Genomic DNA, 13,751 nt, shown 5'->3' on the forward strand with positions numbered 1-13,751 from the left:
CTTGCTGTGTGATTCTATAGCTCTGATCATTATAAATATAAGGAATAGTAGAATTGGGCCATTCGGCCCATCTAGTCTACGCTGCGATTCAATCATGGCTGATCTATCTCTCCCTCCTAACCATTCTCCTGCCTTCTCCCCATAACCCCTGACACCTGTACTAATCAAGAATCTATCTATCTCTGCCTAAACAAAACATCCATTGACTTGGTCTCAGCAGCATTCTGTGGCAAATAATTCCACAGATTCGCCACCCTCTGACAAAAAGAAATTTCTCCTCATCTCCTTCCTAAAAGAACATCCTTTAATTCTGAGCCTATGGTCCTAGACTCTCCCACTAGTGAAAACATCCTCTCCACATCCATTCTATCTAAACCTTTCACTATTTTGTATGTTTCAATGAGGTCTCCCCTCATTCTTCTAAACTCCAGCAGGTACAGGCACAGTTCCGACAAACGCTCATCATAGGTTAACCTGTTCATTCCTGGGATCATTCGTGTAAATCTCCTCTGGGCCGTCTCCAGAGCCAGCACATCCTTCCTCAGATACGGTGCCCAAAATTGCTCACAATATTCCAAATGTGGCCTTACCAGCGCCTATAGAGCCTAAACATTACATCCCTATTTTTGTATACAAGCCCTCTTGAAATAAATGTTGGCATTGAGTTTGTTTTCTTTACTACCGATTCAACTCCAAAGACGTACAGGTTTGTAGGTTAATTGGCTGGGTAAATGTAAAAATTGTCCCTAGTGGGTGTAGGATAGTGTTAATGTACGGGGATCACTGGGCGGCACGGACTTGGAGGGCCGAAAAGACCTGTTTCCGGCTGTATGTATATGATATGATATGATATGATATGATAACTTGCATATTTACTTTTTGGGGCTCCTGCACCAGAACTCCCAAGTCCCTTTGCACCTCTGATTTCTGGATTGTCGCCCATTTAGAAAATAGTCCATGCCATTATTCCTACTACCAAAATACACGACTCCACACTTTGCTACACTATGTTCCATCTGCCACTTCTCTGCCCACTCTCCCAACCTTTCCAAGTCCTTCTGCAGAGTCCCTGCTTTCTCTACACCACCTACCCCTCCACCTATTTTCGTATCATCTGCAAACATTGCCACAAAACCTTCAATCCCCTCATCCAAATAATCTATTCCACTCTTTATTGCTCTCATTCCATTTTCTATCTATAAAGGTAACAGCGATACCTTGTGGGCTTGTTAGATAGGAAAAAAAATAGTTGGGAGTATTTGACAAAAGGGTATCATAGTATCAGAGTTCAAAAAGAGTGCTTTAGGTGTTCACATGTTTGTGAAGCAAAACCTGCAAATGCTTTTAAAGATTTTTTTCTGTTCCAGCCTGAACCGCAACCTTCAAGTAAATGGCAGCTAGACAACTGGCTCAACAAAGTGAGTTCGCACAAAGTTTCACCAGCTTCGTCTGTGGACAGTCATATTCAATCATCACAAGGTCGCAGTTACAAGAAGGAGAGTCGAGATCAGGGCGCGGCGTACGAGGATCCCGGTGGATCCAAGGAAGTAACCGCAGTCACGCCCGGGCGAGAGTCCAGGAATGCACAGAAAGGGTCAGAGACCAGGGGTCGCCAGAAGTCACCGGCTCAAAGTGATGGTAGCACGCAGAGGAAGACGGTAGGTAAAAAACAGCCCAAGAAAGCAGAGAGACCAACTGTGACCGAGGAGCCAAGAGGCGGGCTGAAAGTTGAAAGTGAGCCGACTTCTAACCGGGCAACCCTTAATCCTGCAAACCATCACAAAGCTGCCACAAAAGGTTCACGAAAGCCCAGCACAAAGCGGGAATCCAAGTCTTCCGCAAGGGCCATGACTGAAAGGAAACACAAGATTGTCACCAAAACACCCCAGAAATCAAAAGAGCATGTTCAAACTGACTTGTCGTCTTCTGACTCTGAGCAAAGTGAAACACTTCCACCTGCTTCCCAAACTCCAAAGTATTCTGAGAATAACAGGACTCCTGTCCATAAACCCTCCATTGACGGGGAAGATACCATTTTCCAACAAAGGCTTTTCTCTCCTATGGAAGAGAAAGAACTACTTTCACCACTGAGTGATGTAGACGACAAGTATCGCAACATTACTTCACTCATTGTCAGAATTGATTTAAGTCTGTTATCGAGGAAACCGGTATCGCCTCACAAGGAGACAAAACAGCCCCAAATGGATAAGGAGACCTCTTCAGACAAACGCATGCATGACACTCCAAAGCAATCCGCTGAGAAAAAGTCCAACAAAGGCAAACGGAAACACAAAGTAAGTTACATTTTTGTTTTCCAACGTGAAAGAGGGAAGAGTGGAGAACCAAATGACCAGAGTCGATCAGGTTTCTTTCAAAACCAAAATGCTGAAATTTGAGTCTGAAGTAAGGTCCTGACCCGAAACATCGCCTATCCAATTCCTCCAGAGATGCTGCCTGACCGGCTGAGGTACTCCGGCACTTTGCCTTTTTTCCGATGACACTATTCCGCAGGCCAGGCAGCAACAGTGGAGAAAGGCGCAGTGATTATGTCACGTTGATAGTCTTTCATCAGAACCCGAAAAAATGAGAAACAAAATAGGTGAAAGGGGGAAGTTTTGTGGTGAGAAGAACAGAACGATGTAAATGGTAGAACTGGTTGAAAGAGGTTGGTGAAAGTGTCTCTGGAAAAGAGTATGAATGGGAGGCGATGAATGAAATCTGAAAATCATTGAGGAGAAAGATTAACGCTGGAAGTATGAGAAACAAATCTGGATGCAAAGTGCTGGAGTAAGTACCTCAGCAAGTCAGGCAGCATCTCTAGGGAACATGGATAGATGACGTTTCACAGAGTGCTGGAGTACCTCTGCAAGTCAGGCAGCATCTCTAGGGAACATGGATAGGTGACGTTGCAGGTCAGGACCCTTCAGACTGTATTATGGGGGAGAAAGCTGGTAGAGAAGTGGAGGCAGGACAAAGCCTGGCAAGTGATTGGTAGATACAGGTGGGGGGGGGGGGTGATTGGCAGAGATGCCTATCAATAGCCAGGGATGGGAAGAAGATAAAAGACTGATAAGGATAGACGCGCAAAATGTGAAGCCAGACGAAGAGATACGAGTACAGGAGTGGTTGGCTGAATACCTGAAATTGTTCAATTGATTGTGTCCTGGGGCTGTAATGTGCCAAGATGCTGCTTCAGTAGATTGTATTTAGTCCAAGCTGTAAGATGCCAGAGATGGAGAGTTAGAAATGGGATGCAAAATTGAAGTGTCGGGCAGCTGGAAAGTTGGGCTTTCTCTGTCAGAATCTGGTTATTGAATCGGTGGCTGGATTGTTACAAACAAATGCAGTATTTTGGAAATAGTATGAACAAATTACTGCTTCACTTAACTGAATGTTCTAGTCACACCTGAACTTCCAGATGCCTGCCACTTTAATTGAGTCATTCGGCTCCTGCCCTGAACTCTATTTTTAGCCTCCTGCCTTGTTCCTACGAAGTGCAATGTATTCCCGTGAAACAACGCCCCCATTTTACAACCTTCAAAATGAAGGGCTTAACGTTTAATTCAACAATATCAAAACAACTCGCCAAAGAAATCTCCCCTTTCAATGGCACTTCCGCCATATTTTCCCATCGCATTGTGTCATTCAATTGCTTGTGTTAACCCTATCGTAGACCTTCCCTCTTTTTCTCTCCAGTCCTCATTATATTATTTTGTAATGTTTTTTTTCATTTCTAGCTTCTATCAAAAGATCATCAATCTGAATGTAAACTGTACTTCCCCCTCCACAGTGACCAGAGAATCTGTTGCGAAATTTCAACTTTTTCTGCTTTTCATGCAGGATTTTATTTGCAACTGTAGAATTTACTTCCATATGATTTATATCCTCTCCCATATAACTTGTGATTAACCTCATCTACTGTATCTGCTGTTCCAGGTGTGGACTCGAATATATCGGCGAGACCAAGCGCAGGCTCGGCGATCGTTTTGCTGAACACCTCCGCTCAGTCCACCTGATCTCCTGGTTGCTAAACATTTTACCTCCCCCTCCCATTACCACACTGACCTTTCTGTCCTGGGCTGCCTCCATTGTCAGAGTGAGGCCCAGCGCAAATTGGAGGAACAGCACCTAATATATCGCTTGGGCAGCTCACACCCTAGCGGTTTGAACATTGACTTCTAACTTCAAGTAACCCTTGCTTTCCCTCTCTCTCTCCAGTCCCGGCCCCCTTCCCAGTTCTCCAATCAGTCTTACTGTCTCTGACTACATTTTACCTCTGTTTGCTTTGTTGTTACCTTCTAGCTAATTGATCTATTCTACATTTTCCTTGACTTCATTCACTTTGTCCCGTTTTCACACCTTACACTTCCTTATCTATATATCTCCCTCTCCCCTGACATTCTGAAGAATGGTCTCTACCTGAAACGTCACCCATTCCTTCTCTCCAGAAATGCTTTCTGTCCCACTGAGTTACTCCAGCATTTTGTGTCTATCTTTGATTCAAACCAGCATCTGCAGTTCCTACACATAACTTGTGATTAATCCATTCTTGTTGTTCTTCTCGCTCTCAATGTTCTTCCTAATTAAAATTGATAATCTTGCATTCGATAAAATAAACTAGGTATTTTTTAAATATATGTTTATAGTGACAAGTAGTTAAAGCCGAAGTAAATCTTGATTACGGTGAAGAGCATTTTAGCTGAAGAGCATTTTGTAACATTTCTGACCTTCAATTTTAGTACAGGTCCACCATTGATTTCCCAGCAACTGGTGTAACCTGTGTAAAATACCTTTCCCCCTCCATCTTTAATATCCTTCCTCCCCACCCCCGGAAGTCCTCTTTTAAATGTCACGCTTAGGCCGGGTGAGGCAGCTGATCTCAACCTCATCGGACTTTTGTGCCGATCAACGGGTCGAATTTGCCGGCTGTGGCCGGGACTGGCAGATCCGTTCCCATGGCCAACTTCTGCAGCCGTCTCTATGGGCCAGTATCTCAGCCCCCTGGTGGCCTAGGCGGACTGTTCCAGTACCGTTGGACTCCTCGGAGATTGGTCTGGCAAAATGGATAATCCAGAAAGGCTCTGGATCCAAGGGTACTGGATAATTGGTGGTGGACCTGGACCATTTGGAGGCTCTGTGTTGACAACCCATAGTTGCCTGAAGTCTACTGATTTGGGGCCTTGGTGTTTTCCGTTCTAGTCTTTCCATTTTCTTTTGTGCTCATTTCTTTTCCTTCCCTCAAAATCCATTTTATTTTAGGACGCTGTTCACCCATTGACCTACCCCATAACATTGCTACAAATGGCAGCCATTATAATGCCAGTAAAGCAACTATAGTGGTTTTCCCATGTGGGTTGCCCTGAAGTTGCTCGGAAATCTTACCGGCTGGGTGCTTTCATTCCCCCGTGGCATCATTATTCTTGGACACGTCATAGGCTATGTACACATCCTGGTGGCAGCTGAGGTGTACCATACACCACAGATCAGTGACCCTGCCTCAGATGGGATTGCTTGTGCCCTCAGGGGTGAACTAATTATGTTCACATGGTACCTAAATGAACAATGGATGTGTCTTAACCTGGTGACTAAAGATTTTGAGCTGGAAAGTGAGGCTGCTTTCAAACCTCATTAGCCAGCGTGAATGTTACGGCTTCATTACTGCCCTTATAAGCTGCATGTTTCTCTGATTTATTATTACGTTAAACCCATTCTTCCACTGGAAATGTGTTGAAATTGGAATCACCAATTCTTTTGAAATGGCTTTTAAACATGAAGCGATTTGACTGAACAGTGGAATTTGTGATCAGCTTAGAGACACATTCCCGTACACTAGCACTGTCCTTCACACCAGGGATCATTTACAATCTATACCAAAGCCAATTAAACCTACAAACCTGCACATCTTTGGAGTGTGAAAGGAAACGGGAGAAAACCCACACGGTCACGGGGAGAATGTGCAAACTACGTACCGACAAACACCTGTGGTCAGGATCAAACCCGGGTCTCTGGCACTGTAAGGCTGCAACTCTATCGTGCTGCCCCAATATGCATTGTCTTGCATAACTTTCTCTCAGCCATTTCTCTAGCTTGAAGTCAGAGTTGCAGTCCAGTGCTATTTCCGCAGTTTCATTGGCACCTTTGAATGGGTATGGCAACTTGCCATAACAAATTTTGTAGGTTATTTGGCCTCTATAATTGCCCCGAGAGGAGTGCATGACAAAGTGGGATAACATGGAACTAGTATGAATGGGTGGTCGATAGTCGTTGTAGACTCGATGGGCCGAAGGGCCCGTTTCCATGCTGCATTTCTAAACTAAAACTAAATTACCAGATACATAGTTTGTTTTGAAATGGTGATATTTTGAATTTCAGAATGTATAAAGTTACAACCACTGCCTTGACTTATTTTACGTATTTCACAGACCTGATCGTGTTACTGAAATAGAAGTGAAATGCACCAAATGATCTCCAAATTTGGAATGATATTATTATTGGAATTTAAATGTAATCCGTGAAAATATGCCATTTGTGAAAGGTTGAGATTTTGACAACAGTTTTGAATCTTTGTTCAGAACGATGCGGAAAATGAGAACAGTGATAGCAAGAAGTCTAAGATGGAAGAAAGGACGAATTCTAACCACAAACCATCCATTAGCAAAGAGTGAGTATATTTCTGCCATGAAGCAATCAAAATGATTTAACAGGTGACATTTAAATCATCTGCGTATGCAGATGAATTTTGTGTTGAATTTACATTTTTTTAATTCATCTTTTCGGGTGTTTTATAAAACACTTTTTTTAAATTTAATTTGCATTTGTCCTCATCTGAGCACAGCATGCAATGATGTGGCACCATCCTGCAGGTAGTATTACTCCTCTGATGTCCCTTCCAACTCTGCTTGAGAGTCCACGCTTTGTGCTTCACCACTACACAAGATTGTTAACCTTCTCCCACTCCACCTGGTGGATGGTTGTCTTTTTCTCCCATCTTCTGTGCTGACAATAGACACTAGGTGCAGGAGGAGGCCATTCGGCCCTTCGAGCCAGCACCACCATTCAATGTGATCATGGCTGATCATTCTCAATCAGTACCCCATTCCTGCCTTCTCCCCATACCCCCTGACTCCGCTATCCTTAAGAGCTCTATCTAGCTCTCTGGAATGCATTCAGAGAATTGGCCTCCACTGCCTTCTGAGGCAGAGAATTCCACAGATTTACAACTCTGACTGAAAACGTTTTTCCTCATCTCCGTTCTAAATGGCCGACCCCTTATTCTTAAACTGTGGACCCTGGTTCTGGACTCCCCCAACATTGGGAACATGTTTCCTGCCTCTAACGTGTCCAACCCCTTAATAATCTTATGTTTCGATAAGATTCCCTCTCATGCTTCTAAATTCCAGTGTATTCAAGCCTAGTCGCTCCAGTCTTTCAACATATGACAGTCCCGCCATTCCGGGAATTAACCTAGTAAACTTACGCTACACGCCCTCAATAGCAAGAATATCCTTCCTGAAATTTGGAGATCAAAACTGCACACAGTACTCCAGGTGCTGTCTATCCACATTAAACTGCATCTGTCAAGCATCCGCCCACTCACACAACCTGTCCAAGTCACCCTGCAACCTCATAGCATCTTCCTCACAGTTCACACTACCATCTAGCTTTGTATCATCTGCAAATTTGCTAATGGTGCTTTTAATCCCTTCATCCGCCATTAATGTATATGACGCACACCGATCCTAGGTTTTTCCCAGATTCATGGTACATCAGGCTCCTGTTGGGATTCTGCAATGTTGTAGACGGGTCCTTTGTATGAGGTAATCAGCGATATTAAGGTATATGCAGGGAACGGAGGGATATGGGCAAGTGCAGGCAGAGGTCATTCGTTTATCTTGGCGCCATGTTTAGCACCAGATTTGGTTCTGCTCTCACCCTTCCCAACAATCGCAAGGTAAAAACTTGCAGGTTTCTGGGTTATTTAGCTTCTGCAAATTGTCCCTAATGTGTAGGTTGGAACTAATGAGGTGGTGCAGCGGTAGAGTTGCCTCCTTGCAGCGCCAGACACCCGGGTTCAATCCTGACTACGGGTGCTGCCTGTACGGAGTACATTCTCCCCGTAACCGCGCACGTTTTCTCCGGGTGCTCCGGTTTCCTCCCACGCTCCAACGACGTCCAGGTTTATAGGTTAATTGGCTTTGGTAAAAATGCTAAATTGTCTCTAGTGTGTGTTGGATAGCATGGGTCGGCGTGGACCGAAGAGCCTGTTTCCACGCTGTATCTCTAAAACTAAAAAAACTAAATCACAATAGTGTTTACTGTAAAATTGAATCTGTTTCCTGAATGTTTTCAAGCAGATTGACAGAATAGAACATGCTTTTTACTCCATGACTACACGACAGAAAATGATGGAGAACACTGAACAGTACAGCACAGGGACAAGCCATTCAGCCCACATTGACCATGCTGAACATAATGCCAAGTTAAACTAATCTCTTTCTGCCTGTGAACCGAATCCCTCTCTTGCATACCCTTGTGGCTATCTCTAAGGCTCAAACTCCACCACCACTACTGGCAGCCCCTAGCATTTTGTCTTGGGTCTCCAACCATCATGATTATTGAGCCACATGTCAGTGGGATTTTTTTCCTCTCCATTTGCCCCATCATACCCATTAACAATCTGTCAATTTCTATCAAATCTTTTAGTTATTTGATCTGAGGAAATCAATCCCAGCACTGCTGAATAAAGAAAAATATAAGATTGGCAGTGGAGGCCAATTCACTGGGTGTTTTCAAGAGAGAGTTAGATTTAACTTGGGGCTTACGGAATCAAGGGATATGGGGAGAAAGCAGGAACGGGGTACTGATTCTGGATGATCAGCCATGATCATTTTGAATGGCGGTAAGGGCCGAATGGCCCACTCCTGCGCCTATTTTCTACGTTTCTATGAAATTACTCAGGAAAGCTCTTGGAACACTAATGTACAGGCTTAGATTTGACTATTGGTGATTTCATTTCAGAAGTTTTATTACCCACAGGTAAAATGGTACCCTGGAATTTAACATCTTAACACTTTGTTTTAAAGGGGTTCTTCAAAACCAGTTGGCGAAAGAGAAAAGCTGCCTCCGTCATCTCCATCTGCAAGCGTTGGACAAAAAACACCCAAAACCGAGCATAAACACCCAAGTCGCCGAAGAACTGCCAATCCAACCTCCACCTCAAAGAGCAAGAATGGTAACCCAAAGCAGACTAGTAGCAGCAGTAACAGCAGCAAAAGTAACTCTTCATCTTCCAAGCATAAAAAAACAGATGACAAAACATTCTCGCATCCAAAGGAAAACCGAGTGAGTCATTGTATTTTGAGCTTCAGAATTTATGTACGTGTCACTGCCCCAAGGTTATACATTATGATGATGGTGCTATTCCCAAAAGTCTCTTCATTTTCCACTCCATTTTCCATGTTTTGCCACTGCTACACCGGTGGTTTTAAACTAAATAGTGGGGGGGGGGGGGGGTGTTTCAATGGGATAGACAAGGATGGAATTAAAGGGAAAGAGAGTATAGGAATAATTGAGAAACACCCCAGAATTAACGGGACAAAGCTCATGAAGCAATAGGAGAGAAATGGCCAAGTGTAATAGGAATAGATGTGGAAGCTGAGATGAGCAAAGGATTAAAAGTACTATATATGAATGCGCAAAGTATAAGTAAAGTGGATGAGCTTGAGGCTCAGTTAGAGATTGGTAGGTATGACATTGTGGGGATTACAGAGACGTGGCTGCAGAAGGATCAGGACTGGGAACTGAATATTCAGGGTTATACGTTTTATAGAAAGGACAGGCAGGTGGGCAGAGATAGCAAAAAGGGCAATTCGGGCTGAAAAGATGAGGTATGAAGCAAAGCTGGCCAAGAATATAAAGAAGGACAGTAAAATCCTTTAAGTAAGTTAAGAGAAAAAGATTAGTAAAGACAAATATGGGTCCCTTGAAGGCAGAAACGGGTGAAATTTTTATGGGTAACAAGGAAATGGCAGAAGAGTTGAACAGCTACTTCGGATCTGTCTTCACTAAGGAAGACACAAACAATCTCCCAGATGTGCTAGTGGACAGAGGATCAAGGGAGATGGAGGAACTGAAAGAAATTTGCATTAGGCGAGAAATAGTATTGGGTAGACTGATGGGACTGAAGGATGATAAATCCCCAGGGCCAGATGGTCTGCATCCCAGGGTACTCAAGGAGGTGGCTCAAGAAATCGTGGACGCATTGGTGATCATTTTCCAATATTCAATAGATTCAGGATCAGTTCTTGTGGATTGGAGGGTAGCTAATATCCCACTTTTCAAGAAAGGAGCGAGAGAGAAAACGGGTGATTATAGATCAGTTAGCCTGACATCGGTGGTGGGGAAGATGCTGTGTTTCATCTATGTTTCATCGGTGCTCTGGAGCTCCTTTTCACTCAGTGATTGAGGTGTTTTCAGCCTATCCAGTGTTCTGCATTCACAATAACTCCATGCCACCATTCAACCCGAGTGATGGAAATAATTGTCTTTATCTTATATTAACCCTCATTTCCTTACAACTAATGAGATTGCGTACTCGAGTATAGGAAAGCAAAACTTGGATCTTTAATCTTAGAAAATAGATGCGGAAGGGTTTCCTTGGTCAATAGGGTGGTGAATGTGTGGAATTCATTGCCACAGACGGCTGTGGAAGCCAAATTTTTAAAGTGGAGAATGATGGGTTCCAGACTGGTAACGACATCAAAGGTTCTGGGGAGATGGCAGGAGAATGGGGTTGAGAGGGTAAAATAGATCAGCCATGATCGAATGGCAGAGTGGACTCGATGCACCAAACGGCCTAATTCTGCTCCTACGTCTTATTGCAAAACTTGTCCCTGCCATTGTTCTTTGTTGAATTCCATTGGTAAAATATAGCTGCAGAGTGCACTGCAACAGATAAAAATTATTTCAACAGTTCTCTCCAACAAATAACTGCAAGAGCATTTGCGTTACAGGAACTCAATCCGTACGTTTCTCAATGTCCGTGGCAATAAGCCAAATGTTTCTCTTAAAGCATCGGAGCATCTTACTTTGGAAATATCGAAGAATATATCAGACCAAATTTTGTAGCTGTTCTGGGAATTTTGGTTACCTCTGGCATGGGAATGATGTGAACTGAAAGAGCAAGTGTTACTGGGTATTTTGCATCCTTTTATTTAGATTTCTAATGAAGGGAACAAGGCTGAGGTCCTGTTCTGCCACTCAACAGCTATCGGGGTAGTTATTTTCATGGGAAACGTTCATGTAAATCCTTTGAGAGAGAGATTTGGTAAATGCAAAATCTAGATTATCTTGATACTGGTAATGAATGGCTGCCAAATAACTTGTGTGAAATCACCATCAGGAGTGATAATAAATTAAACTTGGACACATTAACAGGTGTAGAAATATAGTTTTCTGCCTAACCTGCTAATGTTAGAGTCATTGGGTCATACAACATGGAAACGGGCCCTTCGGCCCAACTTGCCCATGCCAACCAACATGCCCCATCTACACCAGTCCCACCTGCCTGCATTTGGCCCATATCCCTCTAAACCTTTCCTGTCCATGTACCTGTCTAAATGGTTCTTAAAAGTTGTGATAGTACCTGCCTCAACGACCTCCTCCGGCAGCTAGTCCCATGCATATGTTGTGAAAAGATTAATTGATGCTAAAATTCTTGAGGTCCACCTGTTCAACAAACCTGTTCTTGAATAGAACTTCATCTTTTAAACAGATTTCCAAACATCTCGTAGTAGTAGTGGTATTATTGAGATTCATAGATTAATTGGTCGTCTTTTATCCAGTCACAGGAAAAAATTCAAGTGAGCTCCTCGAGTGCTTTGCAGTCATCTGCACCATCAGGAGATGGTTTAAAGTCAAGGCGGCCCAAGCTCAGCTTTGATGATCGGTAAGTACACTGGTCACCTCCCCTGATAATCTACAGATTTAAATTGAAATATTGTAAAACACTTGCAAAAGGGCAGTTCCATAAAAATGAAAACAGATTGGCTATACTTAAGATGAAAGTACAAACTTAATCCATTCAGTTTATGTTTGGTACAGTAACTGTGTTCGAAGCACCGCACCGCTAATAACCACTCTGTTTCCATCCGCGGTTACTTTTTTCACGGTTGCTTGTGAGCAAATATTAAGCAAATTTCAAATTTGTTCTGCTCTTCCTTGTTTGCATCCCTCTGATCAGAATCCTGGCTTTCCCAGAGTATTGAAATATATGTAGTGGCCCACAAGGTCCTTTCTGATTTATGGCAAAACCCTTGTGGGTTTACCTGTAACCCCAATTTTGCTGACCACACCATAGTCTCTTCCGGCTCCGCGGAGCTTGATTGCACGTATCTATCCAGTCATAATGATAGAATGGCCCAGCAGCAGTTGCCCCCTCTCCTGTACCAGTTGCCTCCACTTTCCCCAGTCCATCAAGCCTTGGTGCTCTATTCCTCACTCACAAGTTGCTCCATTAGACATAGAAAATAGGTGCAGGATTCAGCCCTTCAGGCCAGCACCGCCATTCAATATGATCATGGCTGATCATCCAAAATCAGTACCCCGTTCCTGCTTTCTCCCCATATCCCTTGATTCCGTTAGCCCTAAGAGCTAAATCTAACTCTCTTGAAAACATCCAATGAATTGGCCTCCACTACCTTCTGTGGCAGAGAATTCTAACAGATTCACAACTCTCTGGATGATTCACAACTCTCTGCGTAAAACGGCATTTGTAAACTGTTTTAGTTTCTCCATATTCCCTGCCAATTCCAAAGCACTACCTCTTCAATATTACCATTGACTCTTCTACTGTCCACCGTCTGTCAGTTGTTTAAACTATTTGTCTGACATTCAGTACCAGACAGTCAGAAATGTTATGCTTCTGAATGATGGTAAAATTACAATATTGTCTTGTCAAAAAATGCTTTTTTGGCCAGCTGTTTGGTGCCTCTTCCTCTCATCTATCTGACCCTGCCTGAGTCAGATTTGTTTTTGGGTTTGCATGTCAACACAAAATAGTGGTGAGCTTTAAACCAGGTCTGCAACATCGCCAACTTGGGCCCTTTCATCGTTCATTTCCTGCTCAGACCTCAACTATGACTTTTCCTCTGGAACAGACAAAAACCCCATGGTCTTTACTACTTCTACCAATGTTCACCCTGCTCTCGCCATCACGTGATCCATCTCTGACTCTTCTCTGAAGGTAGACACAAAGTGCTGGAGTAATTCAGTGGGTCTAGCAGCATCTCTGGAGAAAAAGAATGGGTGACATTTCGGGTCGGGAACCTTCTTCTGATTCTTCCCTTTCTTGGGATTTCTCCATTGCTATCTCGCGATAGGCTAGCCATAAACCTACATTACCAGCCCAAGATTACCACCGTTATCTTGGCTATACTTCCTACCCTGCCTCCCACAAGGACTTCATTCCATTCTCCCAAGTCATCCATCTCCGACATAATTGCTCCAATGATGAGTGTAGCGGCCAGCTTGTCGTCTATCAATTAGCTCCCAAGCTACCACTTGCATAGACCGGGTGAGCGATAAGCGTAATGACTCGAACAAATAATAAGAGATCCTCCTCGACATTTGATAGTTAGTCTTTATTTGAAGGTGCAATTAACATATTGGCATATCTCATGTCATCGACTGGTTATTAATTTGCTAGGTAAAATTCCACATCTTACCACAGTCTATGCGATCGATACGAATTG

The 13,751-nt window shown here is 43.4% G+C and overlaps 1 protein-coding gene across 4 annotated transcripts in view; it reads left to right on the forward strand.

Annotated features, from left to right (window-relative positions):
• aff4 (AF4/FMR2 family, member 4) overlaps positions 1 to 13,751 on the forward strand; it is a 66,414-nt gene that overhangs the window by 41,886 nt on the left and 10,777 nt on the right. For all 4 annotated transcript variants that reach the window (XM_078411319.1, XM_078411320.1, XM_078411321.1 and 1 more), the window contains 4 exons: positions 1,368 to 2,294; positions 6,573 to 6,661; positions 9,084 to 9,342; positions 11,844 to 11,947. In XM_078411319.1, coding sequence (XP_078267445.1) covers positions 1,368 to 2,294; positions 6,573 to 6,661; positions 9,084 to 9,342; positions 11,844 to 11,947 — 1,379 coding nt within the window. The remainder of the gene's footprint in view (positions 1 to 1,367; positions 2,295 to 6,572; positions 6,662 to 9,083; positions 9,343 to 11,843; positions 11,948 to 13,751) is intronic.

Source organism: Rhinoraja longicauda, chromosome 14, assembly GCF_053455715.1.
Source record: "Rhinoraja longicauda isolate Sanriku21f chromosome 14, sRhiLon1.1, whole genome shotgun sequence".
NCBI lineage: Eukaryota > Metazoa > Chordata > Chondrichthyes > Rajiformes > Arhynchobatidae > Rhinoraja > Rhinoraja longicauda.